This window comes from Venustampulla echinocandica (assembly GCF_003357145.1).
Source record: "Venustampulla echinocandica strain BP 5553 chromosome Unknown scaffold_11, whole genome shotgun sequence".
Lineage (NCBI taxonomy): Eukaryota > Fungi > Ascomycota > Leotiomycetes > Helotiales > Pleuroascaceae > Venustampulla > Venustampulla echinocandica.
Window position 1 is genome coordinate 122,573 of NW_022474216.1, and position 23,228 is coordinate 145,800.

Sequence of the window (23,228 nt, forward strand, 5' to 3'; positions counted from 1 at the left end):
AAAGTGGTGATGTTGTGTTGAGTGTTGATTCGAAGACGAGCCACAGGGTCGTAAGCGCTGTAGCCAACAGCCAGCCAGGCCTGTCGTAAGGCTGTAGTAAGGTACGTACTTCGCACTACTCCGTTCTCGAGGATTAGGCCCCATCACAGCCACAGTCGAGCAGCCTGACACTACGGTGGATACGGATGAAAGTCCCGGGTTATATCTGAGCTTCTTATTACCTACTTAGGCATCCTATTTATTGCCATCTACGCTTCTGATAAGGACGAAGTAGCAGCAAGTAAGGAGTAAGGTAGGTAGGCGCTTGGTACTTGGTACTTCGTGCTCCGCGGTTCAGACACTATCACGTGTGCCGGACGTGGGCCCCGCGCCGGGCCGGAGACGGCGGCAGCGGCAGCTAAAATAATAGAATATACGGGCGTGTATGTAGTGACTCCCTGGATAAGAGGTTGCCTTGGTGCCTGAACTCGCTGGTCCCTTAATGCCTTGATGCCTTATCCTCGTTCGACTACTTGCTCGGCCTCGGCTTCTCTTTACTCCTTTCTCCTTTACCTCCTTATTACCCCTTTACCCCTTTACCCCCTTTCTTTCTGCTATCTACAGTACCTACTGCTGGGATCTACTATCTATTACCTACTGTACTACATGTACCTTCGTTCTCTTTCTCCATTTCCTTGCGTCTTCTCTGTGTTTTATCTCTTGTCTCCTGCCTCGTGCCTCTTATCCCTCTACTTTTCTCTCTTCTCCGCTTTCGTCCCTCCCTCCGTTCCCTATTCCCTAACGCTGGCTCGATATTACCCGCATAACCCCCAAGGCACCATCTTCATCCATCACCCGCCGCCACATCATAGGACAATAGCCGTTAACTGGCCGTGTCTATTTGTGTCTATTTGTGTTCCGCCGCCGCCGCCATGCGAAGCAGTTACGAGTACCTGCAAACGCGAAATGTGCAGTCTGCCTCCGTGACGGACACTATCACGTTCCGCTGTTCCAGCAGCGCGGCTGCTGGTGCCCTGGGATCGCATGCGAGGCAATCCTTCGCCATCTGAAACCCCCCACCGCCATCCAACCCGTTCGTTTGGATATGAGCTGCAGAAAAGGTCATCCAGCTCTCGACACAATACATCCCATGAGCTCCGTCAATGCGGCTTTTCGCTTCTTTATGCTCTCCCCCGCCTCGAGCTATAGCGAGCTCCTTCATGCCAAGTACCTAACTATAATACCCTTCGCGCGTCTCACCCTCGTCCACGTTGGTGTTATTTGGCTTGTCTTCCCTTCTCTCTTGATGTCTCCGTCCTTGCGTGCGAATGGGATACGCTGAGGAGCGGTGGTGTTCGGAGCATTCTGCCTCTGCAAGTCAACCCTCGTTGGCATCTTCACAGCATGCATCTGCAATCCCCGAGCCATATTACTACCTCGGATACTTTCCAAGCGAAGATCAACTCTCCTTCTACCTGGACATACAACAGGAGGGTATGTCGGCGCTGTCTGGTGGTGACGCGATGGCAAAACACCCATCGGACACTTTGTGGAAAGGGGGGTATGGGCCAGCGAGCTCTGGCGGCGAGAGCGACGAGGTAAATATAGATAGATCCCTAGAAGGAACCCCGGTTCTAATTGTCTCTGAATAGGCGACCCAAGACAGGACGCCGTTATATTCGGTTCCGACTTCAACTCACGACACATGTCGAGCCAAGTATCATATGAAGGAGCTCGGAACCTTTGCTAGGCGGGTGGAAGAGGTGAGACCCAGTTATTCTTATTTTCCCATTCATTTTTATGAATTTATCCAGACAGCGATGTCACAACCCACGCCATGGTAGAAGAAGTCTGCTCTTGCTGCCTCCTCTGCTCCAACTTTGCAATGTGGTCATATTGTCTTCATACTGGGGTGTCTACCTCAAGGCTTTGTTTCTCATTTATCAGGGATGATGAGTTAACTAGCGACTTCTCAGGCAGCACTAAGAGCCTTCCCCAATCGTGGCCGGTCACGGTACAAGCAAGTAATTGCAGTGCTGATACAATGGGGTGACGATAATTCGACTGTGCAGCCGGAAATCGATCGAATGCGAACAATCCTGGAAGCGTGCTATGGCTTCTATACCCATCTATGGCACATTCCTTCCACGGCTTCCCATCTAAAACTTATGAGCATGGCGTTGCAATTTGTACAAGATTACGGGACCAGCGACAATCTACTGGTTGTGTATTATGGTGGCCCTTCTGTGATCAGCAATTCTGGACAATCAACCTGGATGTAGTAAGTGGAACAATTTTATATCACTATGTACCTAGGTATGAACATGACCGCGATCCAGTAACCTGGAATATATCACACCTCAGAGCCTGTTATTGTGAAGTACTTGCGCTGCTGCTTTTGATTAGCACGCCAAACACTGCTGATTATATTAGCGGGCAAGACCCTTTCACACCCTCCGTTAACTGGTCCGCTATCCAAAGCCTTTTCGAAGAGAGTAGATCTGATGTCTTGTTCTTGTTAGACTGTTGTGCTACACGCGGTCTAGCAAGAGGAGGAAGCCACGGGGTTATAGAAACCATTGCCGCCTGTGAATCGGAACCGTGGGTTGGAGGCCCCGGTAGAAACTTATTCACCAATGCCCTCATCAGCGTACTCGAAGATTGGGTAACCAGACCATCTTTTACCGCTGCCATGCTTCACAGCGAAGTTCTTGCCGCAATGAAGACTGAACAACCGGCGAGGAGGGAATGGACGGACTTACAAGATATCCGAGATCGCAAAACCCCAATCTACTTGCTCGATTCGATTGACCCAAAAGCCTTAAGCATTGAACTCGCTACAAGGAGGATAGTAAATGGCCGTGCAAGTGCCAATTTTAGCTGGCCTGGAGTAGTTCTCTCCCCCTCGAACCCTTCCCCTGTCTTCTCTAAATTCGACATCTACAACCCCGCAAATCTTCTCAGGACCCTCAAAAATGGCCACTTGCAAATTCCACATGTGCTTATATCTGTCGCTCTAGAAGAACACCAGTCCTCGGATTTTGAGGCTTGGTATCGCTGGATCCGGCAGGTCCCTGGGCTGGCGAACTATGCCGTCGTCGAAGGGATCTACAAAAGCCATTCCACCATGCTACTTGTCTCAATCCCGCTTCTGATATGGGATATGCTCCCAGATGACCATGCTGTGAGCTTTGTTGGATATGTGCAGTCAAGGAACCTGCTAGCTGCTGAGTCGGTAGAAGATTTTCAACGCTTGGCTGGTGTAAAAGAAACAGTTAGTCGTCCAGAATCCCAACGGAAATCCACGAAAGCATACTCCACACCATCTCCTATTCCCACTGAAAAGCAAGCCAATGGGATGGTAAGGGGTACCCAGAGCCCAGAGCCTGCGCTCGAATCAGCCACTCTCATCAAAATCACTACTCTGTCCGCAGAGAAGCCAAGCTATGACCCAAAGCAGGTGGCTGGGACTTCGTCTGAATCTAACCGCAGATTCTCAAAAATGGAGGACCCACCACAGTTCGATAGTTTTGCAATCGACGCGCCGGGTAACCATCGGACGCTAGCAGCTAAAGATTTAGATCCAAGTCGCCGATCAGCAAAGCCTGACGCCCAAGTCCAAGCCGAAATTTTCGGAACAGGGAAGCTTATTAAGGACCTCATGCAAGAGGCCAAGCTGGCACGTGAAGAAGCAAGCCGTGCCTGGGATGAACTCGGGAAACGAGAGAAAGAAGAGCGAGATAAGCTTTCTAAACTGCGAGAGGGTAAATCCGTCTTCGTCGGCCCCTTTCAAGTCAGCGCGGTGGATGAGCGGGCAGCACCTCCCGACATGAGCTCGAAAGCAGCAGCTATCCTAGGCACAATCTTAAGCCCGAGAGAAGCTATGCAGCAGCATAAGCGGTCGAAGAGCGAACCCAGGAATGCGAAGGTAGGGAATAACAAGGCAGTATATTCTGGTGAGCATAAAGCGAATATACCGTACGGTGCACCTCCGCCGCCGAACCCGGAGCCGAAGGCCATTGTTCTTAATGGCCACCCTTCCACGTTCCGCGACCCGGATCCAGGGGCTCTGAGGACCATGATGTCGTTTGAACCCTCCGAGGAGACACTCTTGAAAGAGGAGATGCGCTCTGCTCGGTTACCGAATCGACAGGATCTCGAAACGGCGTATACCTTTCTTGATGATGAAGATATGCATGAAGTAGGAAAGGGACTTGGGAATGGGTATGGATCTGGAGCGGATCCTGCAGTACCGCGGAGGAAGGGCAGTAAGCTGGTGAAGAAACCGCGGGACTTCAGCGGAGAGCGCGTGAGGAGGAGTGTGGACGAAAGACTGGGAATTGATTATCCAATTTTACGCTGCGTGACATGAAAACTTTCTTGTATGGCCCCTTCCTGGATGGAACTGTGTTGAGGATCTTTTGTTGGCATATCTCCTTTGGTCTATGGGAAGATTTTTCGGTCCCTTACTGCTTCCTACGAATGGTGGAGTCGATGGCTGTCAGTCCCAAGCACTGGTATACCCGTTCTCGTACTTGCATTAGAAGAAACACTCGAGGTATGGGGTTTACGTGGGTATATTTGATTTGATTGCACGTTGATCGATAAGTCCAGTATCTGATTCAGAAACTTGTTGCCTGGATCCATCTGAAGATGAATTGAATAGGACAGTCTAGGTTCGATGGAAGCCGGTGATCTATTGGGGCTCTTACTCCCAAAAGCCAAGGGGGACTGTAAGGGGCGTAGGAAGTGGTTGTAATACGGCGTCCCACTCATGGGGCTTGAGATTGATTATTAGATAAATTCAAGAGACTGTGAGTCCAAAACCACCAACTCGAGATAGGGCATCGCTATGCCACCGGGAAAGCAGGTCCTTAAGGTGGGTACCCAGTACCTAGTACGCGCGTATTGCAGTACCAGATAGCGAGTACCAAGTACTGCACTGCCTCGGCCAATGGGTGCGATGGGTGCCATGACGTGTGGGAACCTCGGATAGTTTGCTATCTTCAATAAATACTACGAAGTACGAGTACCAGTACTGTAGACTCCGCCGTAGGGACTACTGATAGTTCAATATCATCACTGAACGTGCCCGCGTCAGCTCTATCCCAGTCGCCAGCCAGCTGCTGTTAATAAGTCTTCCGCTCGGCATAATAAACAAGCCAAGACGGCGGGCGCTGCATCGAGTACGGTACGAAGTACGAGGAGCTACACTACTACGTATTCGGGAGGGACTTGAACTTACACTTACTTACACCTACACCAACGCTTCTCTCGACTTCTGCGGATCCTTGGCTCAGGTTTGCAGTTCTACGTTCTTCTCGATATGTGCCGCCCTCTTCACGAATGATAATCGCATCTCCTCCGTCTCCTCGAATCCATTCGATCGATCGATTACTAGAGTAGCTTCCCCGCCGGCGCCCGTCCCCGAATTGCAAGTGCAATTACAATCCAATATGTCTGATCCGTCCGATTCATCGTCGCGATTAGGCCACCTATTCAAGCATCGCAGCTGGGACAAGATCAGTCGAGACTCGGCCTCGGATTCGCTCCGGAGCACAGAGAGCAGCTTCCGCAGCTCAGGTCGAACGGAATCCGACGAAGAGGGCGAGCAGAACGGGATCAAGAAGCTGGTCCCCAAAGGCCTGGCCTCCAAACGACGGCGGAAGAAACAGGAGCAAGAGGAGGAGCTCAGGGCGAGCGAGGAGGCAGCTCGGGGGAGAAGCGTCGCAGAGCGTGGAACGCTGAGCAACGACACTCCAAGTCGTAATCTTGCTAATGGCTCTGGGGACGGACGCAGCTTGATCACATATGATTCAGATACGGAATCGTGAGTCCAGTCTATAACTAAGCTCCTCTGCCCATGCCCCCCTGTTCCTTTGATTACAACTGGCCGTTTGGAAGCCACTCGGTCTGGTGGTCTCGGTGTCATCTCCGGTCCTTTGCCTTACTTGTACAGCCAGTTCGATAATACATAATTATGGTAATTGTTGTACAATGGTTGAGCCGCGCAATGAAGCGAAGACCCCGAAACACGCAAGCGCAGAGCTTCCAACTTACAGACCCCTATCAGAGCTACTAAAGCTACCAAAGCTACCAAACCACCCAGCATCCGACCCCCAATTCCTGTGTCTACTCTGTGAACATATTGCCCAATCTATTCTATTTATCTCCTGTGCATTGATCGTCGGCTGTGCAGGTTGCAGTCACCGAACATCGTCTATTTGTTCGCGCATTTCGCTCGTTCTAATACGGTTCTTGTCTACAGACCCTTCGAAACACCGCCTCCGTTATCGACACATCCATCCCATATAGGATACCTCACGACATCCTCGCCCCTTGTACAAGCCTCGATAGTGCCCGAACTCTCAAATTCCGATACCCACCTTGACCACTCACCGCGACCTTCTAGATTCTCCGAGCAAATTAGCAACCTGGCTGCCTCCGACTCAACGTCATCACTGAACGCCGACACGCTCCAGGCACCTACAAACACATCACAAAAGCGGTCGCCATCGCCCGTTGGCAGGTTAAAAGAGGCCCTGAAGCCCCGGAAGGGAGCCAGCTCCCACAGCAGCCCGGAGCGTAATTCAGGAGGCACCGGGGTGGGGGCGCAACAGAAGGAGAAAGACAGCGCAGGTAGCAGTAGGCGTGGGAGTGTGGTATCGAGAATATTCGATAAACAATCTTCGCAGGCTGCGCCAGTGAGTTCGATGCCAAATCGTCCCGCGACGGCCAAAATCCAACCCATCGATACCAGTTATAGACCGCAAACCCCTCCGTCCCTCGACACCACAGCGCCCTTGATCGTGAATACGCCCCCAACTCCCACCGAACCTAGTACTGCCCAGTTCCCTTCGAGCCGGGATCGAGGAAGTTCTGATCCTGTGGCATCAAATCCCAATGTGGTCACATCCCCGTCGGGGAACATGATCTCGCATCGGCGGGCGAGGTCGGGATCTGCTACTATCGGTCCTAGCAAGCTGTCGAATATAACATCTACGCCCCTCACCCCGACTCTCGAACACACCGCGGCAACGCCAGGCTCGGGAGGTACAGGAGGTCCTGGAAGTTTCTTCTCGACGGTATTTTCGGCGGCGCAGAACGCCGCAAATACATTGAGTAATACCATCGCGAACACCTCGAACACGCCCGGCGCTCCCAACGGAACCAGGAACAGGAGCGGCACACAAGAACTTAAAGACATAGTGGAAAGCCCTGAAGTCGAAACACTGGCGGACAAGACACACATCGACACTCCAGCAGGGGAGAAGGAGCTGGCAGTGAAGACGTTGGGTATGGGTGATCTCAGCTTAAGCCATCTAGGCATCTCGGAAAGTAGCAATGGGACAAATAGTCCCGTGGGGTCAAAGTCTACGGACGAAAACCGGTGCAGATCTGAAGTACCAAATGAGGAACCATTTAACTTTAGCAGTCGTGCCGCTACGTGGGCCCCGTCGGCAGTAGACAGTTCTGAGACTACATCGGCCCCAATCATAGAGGACATCCAACCTCTGGTCCATTCCCGCACCCATTACGAATCATCGGGAGCCGGGGAACAAACTCCCCCCAACGGTAGCTTATTTGAGGGGAAATCCGGCATCCAACGTAGTGGCAGTATCCGAAGCGCGATAGGCAACCGCAGAAACAGAGGAAGCTCGGCAGCGACAAGTACAACTATTGGGGCTGCAATAGCAGCTGCTAATAGCTCTATCAGTGATCCAAGGGCCGGGCAACCAAAGATTACTGGCTTTGCTGTGGCAAGTAAGAAGCGGAATCGCGACTTTCACAGCCTTTTCAAGAGCGTTCCAGATGATGATTACTTAATTGAAGATTATAGCTGCGCTCTACAGCGGGAGATCCTTGCTCATGGGCGGCTATACGTCTCTGAAGGCCACTTATGCTTCAGCAGTAACATCTTCGGATGGGTCACCACTTTAGTCATGAGCTTTGATGAAATAGTTTCCGTGGAGAAGCGGAGCACGGCATTAGTTTTCAAGAATGGGCTTATGATTTCTACTTTACATGCGAAGAACATATTTGCTAGTTTCACCAGTCGAGACTCGACTTACGATCTGATCGTCGGGATCTGGAAGCTTGGCCACCCAAGTCTGCGGAGCTCTTTGAATGGTGTCAGCATCGAAGGCACTGGTGGCGGTGACAAAACTGAGAAGATTGATGGTACTGCACCAACTGGGAGCCAGAGCGGATCCGAATCCGATACCGAGGGTGAGGATGGCGACGAGGTTTACGATGAGGATGAGGATGATGAGGACGGGATGAGCTTTACCCAAGCCGATGGCAGCGTTGCTGGTAGCGATATTGCGGAGAAGGTCGTCAGCAGAAAGCCCTCCGCGGCAGTTGTGACAAACGGGGCAGTCACAGAAAAGATAAAAGACGACGGCGTGGCTACCCCGTTGGCGGATTTCCCCGGGCCAGCCACACATGCTCCTACGACTTGTTCCGATCAAGATACTCATTATCCCAAAATCCTTGCGGATGAGGTTATTCCAGCTCCACTTGGAAAAGTCTATAATCTTATGTTTGGCCAGGCTTCAGTGACATGGATGAAGAATTGGCTGACCCACGAGCAAAAGTGTCTCGAGTTTACTATGGATGAGAAAACCGCGGTGGCTCTTGGGCCCGAAACCAAAGTTCGGAATTACTCATATATCAAACCTTTGGGCGGCTCCATTGGTCCTAAACAGACCAAATGCGTGTGCACTGAAACCTTGGATGCTATGGATCTCGAAAAGGCCATCTCAGTTACGATCTCGACGCAAACACCGGATGTTCCAAGCGGTAATGTTTTCAGCACGAAAACCAAATACTGCCTGTCGTGGGGTGAGGGCAACGGTACGAGGTTGCAGATGAGTTGTGCCATCGAATGGACTGGCAAGAGTTGGTTGAAGAGTAGGTTTTGCGAGACAACTGACACGAGCATTTACTGACATTTACTGACATACTGCAGGCCCAATCGAGAAGGGGGCCAATGATGGCCAAATCCAATACGCGAAGGACGTTGTTGCCGCGCTCAAGGCTGCGGTATCCACGCGCCGTACCGCTGCTGCCCTGGTTTCTGGCAAGGGCAAGAAAAAGGGCCGCAGAGGACGCGAACTCAAAGATATTAGCAAATCAGTTGATGGTACCATCGATGCGAAACCAGTGGCAGAAGATTGGGGTCTACTGGAGCCATTGCATGGTATTCTAGGACCCATTGTGGACATCGCCAAGCCCCTACTCACGGGCAATATATTGTATGGTCTACTCGTCGGCCTGCTGGTTGCCAGCTGGTTCCGCTTCGGATTCTCGGGCAGAGAAGGCAGCAGAGATTTAGGTATGGGCTTCATTAGCACGCCTGAAAGAGTTGCAGCATATCAAGAAATCTGGAAGCGAGAAGAAAGTGAGCTCTGGGAATGGCTAGAAGATAGAGTGGGCATGGACCGTCTTCGGGATCCATCCAGGATGCCCATCGAAGCGAATACCATGCACGAGAAACTCAAGCACGAGGAAATGGAGGAGCGGGAGATGGATGCTGCTATTCGCGTTACGGAGGAGAAGTTGAAGGTGCTGAAGCAGTCGGTCGAGAAGAAGAAGGGAAAAGTGCTTGGCGAGGAGAGGGCTAAAGCCCAAAGAAGTGCCCCTTAACGCAAGGAATTGTGGTCTCCTTACATATTTTATCCGTAGTCCATATTTTGAGCCAGGTGTATTGTTAGGAGTTAAATGGGAGCGGCTAGGTTATATAGCATCGATTGATCAATGTCATTTACTTAGTTGTGAGGGTGACAGCGTCACCAGAGAGGTTGATTCAGTTTCAACTTTACAACTTCGGTGAAGGTATCTCTATTTATAAAACCACTAGAAAAGGCATGTTTCGCTAGTAAAGAGGCATTGGTTGGTCTACTACACGTCATTTTCAAGCTGTTGGAGCTCGTCGATGGCTTCACAGGGTTGTCCGATGTTATTTGCTTCACTACTGTGCTCCTTGCAAGGCGTTGACTTTTTGAATACTCCGTTCCGTAGTTGGGGCTGAAGTTGTCAAGCACCGCCATGTCAAAATGCTCTATAATTAGGTCTCATTCGTAGATCTGAGGAATATCTCACGTCATCGAAACATGCGGGGACATCCCTTCATGCACCCTCGGGAAGATCGTCGTTATGTACAGTGCATAGATAATTGAATACGAAATACTTCGGCCTCCGACCAAAACCTGAAGATCTCTGCAGAATCCAGCCTGAAACACAGTCAGCGCTTACCCGCATCGACTGAGAAGGTGGGACGAAGTACAAAGGACCATTTTGTTTCCGCGAATAAACCCCTTATCGCCGATGTAGATTAACTTATAAGTATGTAGAATGTAGCCAAGTAGAAATGTCATCCATAGATTTAGGAATCGATGCATACCTACCTATCCAGTGACGTTTAACGTCGGTATACACTCCCCCATCTACCCATCTACCTATTTTTCGTAGTCAGGGTATCAAGATACAACATTATGGTCTATTCCAAGATAGCATCTTTCCTCGCCATCGCGAGTGCGCTCTTCATGACATCCTACGGAGCAAGCAGTGTGGGCTGTGGCAAAGACCTACCACCCTCTCAACAACCCCCTGGAGGCCCAAGCCACAAGACTGATTTCAATCAGACCGATGGGACTGCCCGAATTTACAGGATTCATATCCCGTCTAATTACACCAAGGATACGCCCGTTCCCCTCATATTCTCCTTTCATGGCCATGGAGATACGGCCAAGCACCAGGAAGACTTGAGCCAGTTCTCGAACGAGAGCTTTAACCCTAATGCTATTGCTGTGTATCCTCAGGGATTAAAGGTGAATACTTTATGTTGAAGGATCTAAAAGGGAATAAATAAGAGATATTTTCTAATTGGATGTGGAACCGCAGGATGCGTGGCAGGGCGCTCCGTACGCCAAACCTGGCGTCAACGATATTGGCTTCGTTCAGGACATGTAAGACGGCCAAATCCCTTCCTTCAGGCTTTGTTAAATGAAACAGAAGGCTAACATCCCATCATAGGATTGACTACTTCAGCAGCCGCTACTGCATTGACACCACCCGTATATATGCAGCTGGCAAATCCAACGGCGGCGGCTTCACGTCCACTCTAGCTTGCTCACCCACACTATCAAAGCAGATCGCCGCGATTGCCCCTGTATCCGGTGCATTCTACATTCCAATATCCTCACCAGACGATTGCTCGCCGGCAACAATCCCTATCCCGTGCAATATTAGCCGCAGTCCAATCCCAATTATCGAATTCCACGGCAGTGCTGACAAGGTGATTTCGTATGACGGCGGATATCAAGATGGGGACTGTTTGCCCAGTATACCGCATTGGGTGAGGGAATGGAGTAAGAGGGATGGGTACGGGGCGAGTAATAAGACGACAGATTTGCATCACGGGAAGGTCCAAAAATACGAGTATGGCGGTGGTAAGGGAAATCTGGGGGTCGTGACACATTACCTTACTCAGGGTCTTGGTCATGCATGGCCGAGTACGCTCCCGAATTCTGATAATCCTAATGGGACGTATTTTGATGCTACTCCTATTATTATAGATTTCTTCAATAAATATACCTTGTAAGAGGGGGGCCATAGAACAAAGGATTACAACCATGTGGAAATTAACTCTCTCATGCCCAAGTGACAGAAGGAAAAGAGAAAGAATACATGAGGAGCTACATGGGTTAAAATAATTCTTACAACACCTCTCCAAGAACACCAAATCAGCAGTCATATAGTGGAAGGTGGCTCTTCTCTGTTCGGTTCTGACGCAGCTGAACTCCTTTTCCTAAGCTTTTCTACACTGCAAATAAATCATACTCCCACATTGCACCGACTCGTTTAGAAGGGTCAAATAGTAATCAGCGCTATGGCCGCTATATAATATAACTCCATAGCCCAATCGCTGGCTTGCGTAGAAAGGGGGCGAGCCTCGAGCATACATCGCCACCATGCAGATCACCCCCCTATTATAGATAGCTCAACATGTCCACCTTAATTAGCCTTAGAAGTTGTTGTATTATGCAGTAACTTAAAAAATTGGAATACACTGACTAACGCTGGGACGTTTATTTATTATACGTTCCTTCAAGTTGCTAATTGATGACAGGGAATAAGTAGAAAATAATACGGGGCCCACAGAGTTAGACCACCCTTTCGAGAAGGTCATCCCCAAGTTTCAGCTATCTAAGTTCGGACACTTGCGTCTTGATATCTTGAGTGTTTTGATGTCCCATGAACTTTCATCACCTCGCCATCCATCATGCAATGTATTATGTGTATATCTCTCACACTCTTCCCTAAATATATAAGAATAGTACTGGTCAATTAACTGTTTCTTGATTTAGGCTTGTTATTTTAAGGTTGTTCTTGTTTGGACCGGGATTAATGTAGCTCAGCTTCCCCAGGCCCTACACGGAGTAACCACTTAGAAGAATGGACTTGGCGCTAAGTATCTGGTATCGAATAAAGACGAGGACAAAACCAATCTATTCTCTTGTACGTGATCGATCATCGGCTATAGTGCATTAAAATCAAGAACATGCAGGAAGCCTGTAAACCTCTTTACAAACTATAATCCCAAAGGATTTAGACAAGAATATAGTCCAACCGACCCGATAGCCAACTTACGAGGAATTGCATGTGATTAGCCATAGCGTATTAAAAATCAAGAACAAGGAGAAAGCTTCTTTACGAACAACAATCTAAAGGATTTAGAAGAGAATATAGCCAGACGACAAACTTACGAGGAGTTTTATGTGATTGGCCATAGCGTATTAAAAATCAAGAACAAGGAGAAAGCTTCTTTACGAACAACAATCTTAAAGGATTTAGAAGAGAATATAGCCAGACGACAAACTTACGAGGAGTTTTATGTGATTGGCGATAGTGGATTAAATCAAGAACGAAGAGAAAGCTTCTTTACGATCTACAATCTTGAAGGATTTATATAAGATTCTAAGAATATAGTCAGGCAACAAACTAACAGGGAAATATACGTAATCGTGTATTAAAATCAAGAACAAGTAGAAATCCTCTTTCGAACTGCATTTTACAAGGCTTTACATAAGAACACAGCCAGACAGCTAAGTTACGAGGAATTGCATTTGATTAGCTATAGTACATTAAGCAAGAACAAGGACCCAGGGAGGATTCTGGAGGGAGCCTCGTTACCCGCTATAATCTCAATGGATTTAGATCAGAAGTGTACGAGGATACTGCAGGTCCACCAACTGACTGTCAATACTATGATCTCCCGTCTATAAAGATCTGTCTCCCCAGCCTAAAGGTATCTTCCATTCCATCCACTTCTGCACACAGACTTATACACACCCACAAACTTCTACTTTCGATATATTTGCATTCGTAGAATTCTCTTCTATTCCTTCCTTGAACGCACTCTACACAAACCAACCCAACAATATGAAGATCTCAATGCTTTTCGGCCTTCCTCTCCTGGCTTTGGCGTCTGCCGTTGCCATTCCAAACGGTACAGACTTCTCTCTTCCTTGATGACGCTTCGCTTGTACTAATGCTGTGTAGAAATGGAGGAGAGAGCTAAATGCTCACTTACTGCCAAATGGCGTGATCAGTGGACTGAAAAGGCGTTGACGAGATATCGAGTCAAGTTCTCAACCGTTGGAGTTGAGCCTCAGACCTTTTGCGACTCCTTCTATAGTAGGAAGCCTCTTCCCTTGCAATTCAGTATAGTTCAACGATAACGGTACTGACAAGTGGACGTTGTAGAAGGTACTGCCCATTGTTTCTCGGCAGTTTCCAACCTCCAGTGCGGGTTCGACAGTGGAGTGGATGGCGGAAGTTGGCGTGTCGACTTCAGCGCTGGTCAAGGAACTCTCGGCCACAATCAGTATGTGAACTGTATGCAGGAGGCTGCGAATCAATGGCGAGCAGATCATCCGTGCGATGTTTTCAGCTCCTGGTAAACTCGCCGCTGGTCAATTCCATACTCTATGCCTACACGCAACCCAGCGCCCGCAAGGACATATGGAATGGAAGACTTGTAGCTCTGGTCTCCCTATCAATCTCCTCCGCTTCGATACTTACGTACCTTTATCAGTTGTTTTAAATAGTTACACTTCAGATTCAATTAAAAGAATTCGATCTTTTGCATAGTGTGGATCTAGTGATATCAGCAGGAATGTCAGTGTAATACCACCGTCTCTGCGCTTGAGTTAGGCTTCAAGTTCAAGGCAACGGCGCTCGCAATTCACTACCTAGAAATCCAATTTCCTAAATCTCAAAGGCTAAAACTTCTCAAGATGAGCATTGTGTTATTGTCCTCGTAGGCGGCAGCGGTAGCATTAGCATGATCGGCATAGTAGTGCTTCCCCAGCGGAAATAAAGAATGGGAATAGGAGTGCGTAGAAGGGGGGGATAAGGCGTTGGCAATTTTCCTAGTAAGTTCGAAAAGGAGCGGAAGAATGCCTTGAAACTGTAACGGCGAGGTTGTTCAATAATTGCGGCGGTGAGGTAAAAAGTTCGTGAACGTTCGACGGGGGTTTCCAATTGGCTAAGGGGGCATGCTGGACAAGGGTTGAAGCATAGGAAGATCGAGACATGGATATTGAATCAAGCTTTTGTTGCAGGAGGCCCGAGCTAATTTACCCTGCAATACAGAGTAGAACCCGCCGGTTGCGGAAAATGACAATTTTGATAGTACTGTACAAGGTGTTGGGAAGTTGCACAACCTAGAGAAAGAAATTCCGCGCAGATCCCCATCCAGGGCATAAAATAGATATTAGGAATTTCTAGCCGTTTTTCTACTTATATAATTCCTAGATGCTAGATACACTTCAAATTTTGCAGGCTGTTCGTTTTCTTAAGCAATTTCGATGCCTGTCAGGTTCAAAATCCCAATATATATAATTCCTCTAAAGTCCCCATATTATAACCCCCCCCCCCCAAACTCCCTGATTGTAACTCCCCCAAAGCTCCATGACAAAATGAAATGTGATATAGATAATAGATCACGGCATCTTCTCGACCTCAGCAATGCATTTACTCTCTAGCCATTTTGCGAATTTCACACTCGGGGTATCCACCACTCTCCAGAATACATCTGCCACCCAAATGATAATGGGGAGGTATATCACCAGCCCAAATACCCAGTTCAAGTGCCTCCCCGTCGATGTAGTCTTACCGAACCATCGTTCTATACGTGGAGCAACTCGGGGTTCAAGTGCCCTGAGACACAGATTGTGGGTGAGATATAAGGCATAGGATATATTTCCCAAGTACTGAGCGATGGGGGTGTTGAAGATATCCTTCAAATATTGGAGCTGTGTACAGGCCAGCACAATCTGGAAGGCACCTAAGCAGAACCATACCCGCTGGCCTTCGTAAGGTTTAGGCGGGTGTGCATTTAGAAATTGTATTCCCCAGACCTCTTCGGGGTAGTTGTTCGTCCAGGAAGCAATAAAGAGCCCGCATACCAGGCTGGCGACGCAGAATGCTTGCATCGCTGTCTTCTTGATGGATTTCCCGCATTTCGGTTTCTCATTTTCGTCGTAGAGCGAGTATTTTGGGAGTGTCGGGCTTGAAGTTGGCGAAGGTGAGCGGTCGTTAAGGAGAGAAATTTCGGCGATGAACATCCCGCCCAGGAATTCGACCGAATATAGTTGGCCGCTGTAGAAACAAAATGCAACGATCCCCGCAAGTAGGAGGAGCCGAACATTAACAATACACCGGGACAGGCCGAGGAGAACGGCGAAGAGGAGTAAGGATTGGGTGAATTCCACCGGAATTGTCCATAGCGCAGGATTATATGCCGGAATAAAGGGCTCTATACCATTTAACCACACGACCACGCTGAGATCCCAACATGACAACCACCAGTGTTGTAACTGCGAAGAAAGGCGAGGAAATTGCGGTGCATATCTGGCGTCCGAAAGCCCAGAGTATACGGCCACAGCCATGAAAAACAAAGTGATGAGTGAAGGCAGGAAAAGCCGAAGGGCACGTCGAAATATTGACGACGAGAGCGTGTGAGCGAGTGCTGAGTATTGCTGAGAATGAGTCTGCATGAGAGGTTTATAGGCCAATACATAACCAGATATGATGAAGAAAATATGTACCATAGGCCGTGCTGAATATAAGACTCGAATGATGGGTAGCTGGAGTGGCGATGATGTAGCGCCGTCTTCATGTAGTCCGTATGCTTCTGTGTACCAGCCCAAGTTCTCCTCTGTATAATGACCCATAAACACTACGAACGACGCTACCCCTCGCAGTCCATCGAGATATGACGTCCGATGTAGTCTCTGTTGGTTTGTAGCAAGCGGTCGGATTCTGCGTTGTATAAAGCTTGGAACCAATCCAAACATGGTTCGTTGTAGGAGCTTCTTCCCCGCTGCCGACGTTGAGGACACCGCCGGCATCCAGTCGAGAAATGGTGAGGTATTCCCTTCGACGACGCTCCACGCTGTTTTTGATTCGTATCCCATTCTATATATTTTATGCTGCAAACACCGGCGGCGGTAATGGCGGGCATAGAAAATGACACAGCAATCTTAATGAGGAATCGAGGTCAACCCTGGAAGGTAGAAGGTAGCGAATAACCAATATTCACTGACGCATTACCAAGAGGATATCATCGAAAAAGAAGGCAGAGACAATAAACGCAGGACTTATGTGGGCAATAGAAAAATGGACACTGGAGGGAGAGAACTGGAGGACTTGAGGCGGAGGAGGCCCTCGAGAATAACCGTATCCATCTATCCCAAACACCATGCCACCCCCAGACGCAACCCATGAGGCCGTGGAGCACAGCGGCCGCTGTCAACCGCTACTTGTCCTGTTTGACATAGGTAGGGTACCAGGCCGTGTAATTTTCCAGAGGTGGCAGAGGCGTGACGATCATCCAGGGGGAAAGCTGAAGGAAAGCACTGGCCGCTCGCTACCGGACTACTCTGCGAGGTAAACGCCCTGACTACCTCTACTAGAGGCGAGTTCTATCAAGGTCCGTACTCGAATAATGGCACGAAAGAGGAGCGTATGTACTGTAGCACGGAAAGAGAGTCCCCGTTGAACAATGTATTTTGAACGTACGGAGTAGTGTTTTAGTGTGGTATTAGGCTGGAGGACTGCCCCACCTCGAGAGGCAAGCAACGGTTGTCTCGGAACTACGAACTTCGTACGTACTCGAGTACTGTACATGTACCAGAAACCCAGAGCCACCAGTGCTTCTGCTGTCGCATTGCTCTCAACCTTGATGGCCTTCTGGTGAGACACCGACCTTCGCAATCATTTCCAGATGTGTGTTGTGTTGTGGGCCTTTCACGTACTGTACCTAGGTATGTTTGAATACATGTTGTGGTGCGGTATCACTGGGATTCTGAGCGAGCATCATAGAGTACCTAAGGTACCTAGGTATGTATGATGCTGTAGGTAGGCAGGTAGGTACTCTACGTCTCCACAGTGTGCGCGCCGAGCTACTTTGCCGTGCTCTCTGGCATCAGGAATACCTTTGAAACAGCATACCTGGTGTACTTCAGACAAGAACCTGGTCGGCAGTCTAGGAGCCCGACATAGGTATGATAAATCGACATTCAACATTCACGGGCTCGCTTCGGCGTCAACCTCGACAACGTCAATTCTGACGTCAACTCAGTCTCGCCGCCCGTCGGCCCTACAGGCACTCGTTATGAAGTGTGACAAACAGTTCTTCGACGATGTCGCATATGAAAGGAGCGACGTGGCCTTGGAAGAGACGGAGAAGAGCTTTCGGAGAATTTCAACTTGTCGCGAGTTGAGTTCCCTTATGGAGAGGTACCTTGGCAATCGTAGTAATCTAAGGCGCCGATTGATCAAGGGATCCTACAACGTTATCTACAAATTTACCGTCGAGGACCGCGGAGCTGAAGGTCGTGGCGAGGAAATAATTCTGAGAATCCCTTTCCCCGGCGTCGTCCAGTTTCCAGACGAAAAGACACTTATGGAAACAGCAACCATGCTTTACGTCAGTGAGAAGACTTCCATTCCGACCCCTCCTGTATATTATTACGGATTGTCAATTGAGAATCCCACTGGTATTGGGCCATTCATTATCATGGGCTATGTCGAGAACGACGGGGCATTTTCTCAGGCGTTAGACGATCCTGAACATCTAGGCAAAGATGGACCACCAGCCTTAGATCCCAACGTTCCTGAAGAGAAGCTCGAATTCCTCTACGGCCAAATGGCTGGTTATCTCTTGCAGCTCTCGAAACTAAAGTTTCCCCGCATCGGTTCTTTATTACCTAGCAGTAACGGCCACGGCCTCCCCTCTGTGGAGGGACGTCCTATTTCCTTAAATATGAACTCACTCATCCAACTCGCAAATGTCCCGCCTATCGTGCTCCCGGCGAAAGGAAAAACCTATATCACAGCCGATGAATGGTACCTTGCGTTAGCGGAAATGCAAATGGCACATCTCGTCTTTCAACATAATGATCTCACATATTCAGATTACGACTGCAGGAATAAGTACGTGGCGCGCCAGCTCTTCCGGAGACTAGCGAAGGAGGGGAAGCTTTCGACTTTTGGCTTTGCGGATGATGACTGGTCGGCACAGTCTTCACGCTTCTCATCCAATCCTGATTCCAGTACAAATCGAGGCCCAGGACTTTCCTCGGCCCCAGACACACGGGGCCCATTCCATCTCTGGTGCGACGATCTCCGTGGCGGTAATATCCTGGTGGATAAGGACTTACGAGTAGCAGCCCTTATCGACTGGGAGTTTGCATACGTGGGCCCGGCGCAGTTCGCCCTCGACCCACCATGGTGGTTACTGCTGGAGGAACCCGAGTGCTGGCCAGGAGGGATACAAGAGTGGAGCAAGATTTACGACCAGCGCCTAGAAACCTGGTTACGTTGTGTAGAGATGGCCGAAGAGGAGGAGGCGGAGAGGGCGAAACCATCAGGTGGAACCGAGGAGATGGTGCGGAGAAGCGAGCAGATGGCGTTAGAGGATGAAGGGGTAGGCTCCGGTAGGCGCGAGCTAGTCAGGTTATCTACGTCTATGCGAGAGAGCTGGCAAACCGGGCGGTTCTGGCTCAACTATGCAGCTAGGAAAAGTTGGGCCTTTGACTCTATTTACTGGAAGGTCTTGGATGAGAGGTTCTTCGGGGATAGGGGGGACATCCCTGAATATATTTGGTGGCAGACGAGGCTAGATCTCTTAACTGACGAGGAAAGGCAGGCTATGGATCCCTTTGTGGAGAGAAAAATGAAAGAATATAAAGCGGGACGTATCTTAGTAGATTGGGACCCAGAGGAAGCGAAAGAAGTCTTGGCTCAAGTTTTGGTGTAGGATCACGCTTTATTACTTTTACATTAGCCAGATATTCTTTTATATGGACTAGAAGGTTCAATCCTAAACAAAACAGATATTGATGAGGTTAGGGTTCGGTGATGGAAATTGTAGTATTTTGGTAACCATCGAAGGGTGGCGATCAGTTGCCTCCAAAGTCCCGTGAACCGGCCACGATTGGATCAGACGGATAACCGTGCGCTGATGAGGAACCCCACAAGTATACGTAGTAGATCAAGCACACTAGAGAAATCAGAAGGGTTATACTTCGTAAGAATGAGGTGGATTTATAAGCCTTCCAGCGCCATCAAATGCACCGCGCGCCACACCCCATCTAGATATGCCGCTTGACTGAAACCTATTGTACAATTATACAGAGTAGGTATATCGCAACAAATGGAAATCTAGCCCTCGAAAACGTCATGCTGCAGATCAAAACCAAACTGATCCTTCGCGATAAATCTCATCTGCCTCTCCATATCATCCTCCATCCCTAGCCCAAAACCTAGCCATTGCCTCACCTTGCTCGTATAAAAGACAATATCGCTGGTGAGCAGCACAACGCGGAACATTAGATGTCTAAACCCATTCGCGAATCTCTCGCGGATACTCAGATCTTTACTGTCAACGAGACTTCTGCTTGCCCAATAGCCCGTCAATTTGATTCTGTTGACCGGTGAGCCGAGGAATTGGTTGTTGCCTTGGACGATGCGCATATTGCGGCCGATGAACAGGAGTTCGCGGGGAAAATTCTCTTCTTCTGAGAGTATCTCACGGACACCTTGACGCATGCGGTCTTGCATTTCGTAGTGACGCTCGGCCGGTGTCTTGCCTTTGAGGTCCTTGGTAATCCTGTTCCTGGTACTGCTGTCGCCTCCTTCATATGGGCGCATTAGTGTTGCACTTGCGAACAGATCTGGAGCTTTGATGCCCCACGCGTTGGTGATTTCGCTCAAGGCTGTGTTATCGAAGGTCATCAAGGCCTTCCAGAACCGGCAGTATTCATGTCTGAATTTCGGCGCCATTGCGACGTACAGCCCATGATCGATGAGGACGAGTTCGGCATGTCCATTTGGCTTCCGCCGGATGAATATATTGCCTGGATGGGGATCGCAATGTACGAGACCCCAGAGGAACATTTGGGCGGAGAACAGGTCAACCATGGTAGTCATGACTTCTTTGAGCGAGAGCCCTAAGCCACCCTTGCCGCTCCGGCCTTTCCATTCGTTGCGCTCTGGCTTGAGGGAGCCAGTTCCATTATTGGGAGGTATCTGGGTCGACGAAAGAGGCATTCCATTCACACCAGGAGACCCTTCGCGATACCCGCCTCGCCAGGGAGCACTGAGTGCTTCTTTATCCCAGAGACGGATACCTTCGATCCATTCTGCGGTCATGACCCTTTTGGAGGAGAGTTCACGGTAGACCTTGGGGATATAAACTCGACCGCGGAGCCGGGGTTCCCCGTGAACAAGTTCGGCCATCTTCTCAGAGTTATTGGCTTCATTGACGAAGTCGGTTTCCAACATTAGGCGGTCCGTGATGTATGGAATTAGGCTGTATAGAGGGAGGTCGAACCATCTCGTATAGACTTTCATCACCAGACTAAAACTTCGTTAGCATTGCTCTTGGATGAAGGGTATAACGATGTCTACTTACCGGAAAGCCCAGAGGTCCCAGCCCACCTGCTGGGCGATCTCTCGTTTCTGGACCTTTATGGCAACCTCCCTCCCATCAGCTAGCCTAGCCCAATGGACCTGGGCGACAGAAGCCGAGGCTCTGGCCTTCTTCTCCATGGACCCATATCCAGGTTCGCCAGTGAAGGAAACCCCAAAAACTTCCTCCGGACTTGCACCAAAATCCTCCCGTATGACCTTCTCAACATCAGCCCAGTCATTCTGCGGCGCATCGTCAAACATCCTCGAGAACATAGTCTGGAACTCCGGTGGCAGAATTGCGCTCTGCATAGCGATTGCTTGGCCGATCTTCAGGTATAGCCCGCCATTCTGATGCAGTAGGTCGGAGAGCCGTTCGGCACTCCGTCGATGAAGGTCCTCGATCGTGCCACCCAACAGAGGGGTTGGCCTGAAATTGAGCTTATAGTCTATTGCAACGATTATGCCTAGGCCGAAAGTCCGTAGCGACCGGGTTATCGAGGATGCGTAGATTTGCGTATCAACACCGTATAAAACCGCCGTCACGGCCAAAGTATACAGCAGTCTTCGACCCCATTTTATAGTCCGGCGATACTCTCTCGCGGGCGCAGCTTTCCCTAAGGTTTCGGGGGATGGGGGCGTAAAGGGGGAGAATCTCTCGGTGCGTATCTGTATGCCACGTTCGGGGCGGAATGGGGTGGTCTTGCGTAGCGATATCGACGGGCGCGGGACGGATTTCAATTTGGATGAGGATGGTTGGGACGGTAAAGACGAGAACAAACGTCTCGATTGGTGTCTACAGTGTGCACCGAGGCCGGGCGAGCATGGCCCGGCAATGCGCAGTAACATTGCTTTGCAGAGAGTTGGCAAGATGCTGGATATCCATGAAGGAGATGCGAAGGTAAGGTATATATTTATTTACTTTCATGTACTGTACAAGTACTTCGTCGCAATCATGATATATCGGCGAATAGCAAATGCCGAGTCTTGGCGTCTTCACCAATCCTTATGTCCGCCGGCGCCGACTCCCCTTTATTGTTATTATTATTACTCTTACAGTATTCCTACTGACAAAGAAGTTTTGACATGTTAATCGATCTTGACGGGCCGTTGAGAAGAGACTCCGGGGGCTAGTAGGAAAGAACTTGAATTAACCATTTCCCTTTCAAATCTTGTTGAGTGATTCGAGCTGCTTCATACAACTATATAATTACCACGAGAGCAGTAGCCTCAATCCACCTCGCATTCCAAGCCCGATGCTGCGAGGGCGAAGAACCGAAAGATTTAACAAGGTGGCTGTCCTCTTTAGTTCGTTCTTCGTACTTCGTACCCTACTCCTACCTTTATGATACCAAGGAAAGCATACCAGTCAGCAATTTCGGACCGTGTCACACGTTGAAACGGAAACGGGGAATCATTAAAACAGACGGCTAAAAATAGGATGGGCTTTCCTAGATATTCGCATAATGGATTCCTCTTCTCCCTGGGAGTGGGAAGCAATTGTTCCTGGATTTGCACGTCGCAGGGAATGTCAACCTGGGAGTATAAATACTTTATACAAGCACCCTGGAACAACTTGGTATCACGTTGGATAATGCCATTCATCAATCTACTCGAGTACTGCGTACAATAGCAACAATACTCGGGGGTACGTAGTACGTGCCCTCGTGCTATCATATTTTATGGAAATGAGCAGCGGGTCAGCGACTGACGAAAATAATGTTGGAGGAATGCGCAACAGAGGCACAGGTACGTCGTAAATACGTACATGAACAGTACATGCGAAGTACAGTATGAACCGATTAGTACCATTGAGTTGGAGGGGACCAACTTCTTTATTTATTAGTTGCTTACGAAGTGCATCGTGTATTATTAGTGGGTTAAATCTCGGAGGACCCTAACCTCAAGCTGGCTCACGTCCGTATCTACCTATCTACGCCGCGCACTGCGTGTAATTACTTTTGCACAGTACTACATAGACTAGGTACCTTGGACAAGAGAAACTAATGCACAGAGTACCTAGGTAGGGTGTGAGTACATATACTTTATTATTGTGTACCAACCACTGCTACAGCTATCAATAGTTAATAATTATAAGCTTATTAGTACAGTATGTAGGAAGACGGGGGCTGCCTGGTGGCGTAGTAAGAGTATCATATCATACTTCGTTCGTGGATCGAGATACCTTATCCGAGTCTCGACTCTCCCTCGAGTCTCGCCTCCGCCACAAGGACGACGACACCCATGATCCAACTCGTGTATTA

The 23,228-nt window shown here is 49.2% G+C and overlaps 7 protein-coding genes across 7 annotated transcripts; 5 read left to right on the forward strand and 2 right to left on the reverse strand.

Moving 5' to 3' along the window:
- Positions 1-1,307: 1,307 nt before the first annotated feature.
- Positions 1,308-4,351, forward strand: BP5553_09569 (uncharacterized protein; the record flags this gene model as incomplete). The annotated part of the gene is made up of 4 exons (XM_032018192.1): positions 1,308-1,577; positions 1,632-1,742; positions 1,956-2,260; positions 2,413-4,351. 4 exons carry the CDS (start codon positions 1,308-1,310, stop codon positions 4,349-4,351), a joined length of 2,625 nt encoding a protein of 874 aa, XP_031865491.1.
- Positions 4,352-5,435: 1,084 nt separating this feature from the next.
- BP5553_09570 (Uncharacterized protein) lies at positions 5,436-9,627 on the forward strand (the record flags this gene model as incomplete). Its single annotated transcript, XM_032018193.1, has 3 exons — positions 5,436-5,809; positions 6,248-8,892; positions 8,951-9,627. The coding sequence occupies 3 exons, from the start codon at positions 5,436-5,438 to the stop codon at positions 9,625-9,627; spliced, it is 3,696 nt and encodes a 1,231-aa protein (XP_031865492.1).
- An 848-nt stretch (positions 9,628-10,475) lies between these two features.
- Positions 10,476-11,584, forward strand: BP5553_09571 (putative poly(3-hydroxybutyrate) depolymerase; the record flags this gene model as incomplete). Its single annotated transcript, XM_032018194.1, has 3 exons — positions 10,476-10,811; positions 10,885-10,949; positions 11,017-11,584. 3 exons carry the CDS (start codon positions 10,476-10,478, stop codon positions 11,582-11,584), a joined length of 969 nt encoding a protein of 322 aa, XP_031865493.1.
- A 1,841-nt stretch (positions 11,585-13,425) lies between these two features.
- On the forward strand, positions 13,426-13,946 carry BP5553_09572 (uncharacterized protein; the record flags this gene model as incomplete). Its single annotated transcript, XM_032018195.1, has 3 exons — positions 13,426-13,492; positions 13,546-13,680; positions 13,750-13,946. 3 exons carry the CDS (start codon positions 13,426-13,428, stop codon positions 13,944-13,946), a joined length of 399 nt encoding a protein of 132 aa, XP_031865494.1.
- A 1,044-nt stretch (positions 13,947-14,990) lies between these two features.
- Positions 14,991-16,466, reverse strand: BP5553_09573 (uncharacterized protein; the record flags this gene model as incomplete). The annotated part of the gene is made up of 1 exon (XM_032018196.1): positions 14,991-16,466. The coding sequence occupies one exon, from the start codon at positions 16,464-16,466 to the stop codon at positions 14,991-14,993; it is 1,476 nt and encodes a 491-aa protein (XP_031865495.1).
- Positions 16,467-17,665: 1,199 nt separating this feature from the next.
- Positions 17,666-19,312, forward strand: BP5553_09574 (uncharacterized protein; the record flags this gene model as incomplete). Its single annotated transcript, XM_032018197.1, has 1 exon — positions 17,666-19,312. The coding sequence occupies one exon, from the start codon at positions 17,666-17,668 to the stop codon at positions 19,310-19,312; it is 1,647 nt and encodes a 548-aa protein (XP_031865496.1).
- A 404-nt stretch (positions 19,313-19,716) lies between these two features.
- Positions 19,717-21,813, reverse strand: BP5553_09575 (Uncharacterized protein; the record flags this gene model as incomplete). Its single annotated transcript, XM_032018198.1, has 2 exons — positions 19,717-20,914; positions 20,969-21,813. The coding sequence occupies 2 exons, from the start codon at positions 21,811-21,813 to the stop codon at positions 19,717-19,719; spliced, it is 2,043 nt and encodes a 680-aa protein (XP_031865497.1).
- Positions 21,814-23,228: the final 1,415 nt, after the last annotated feature.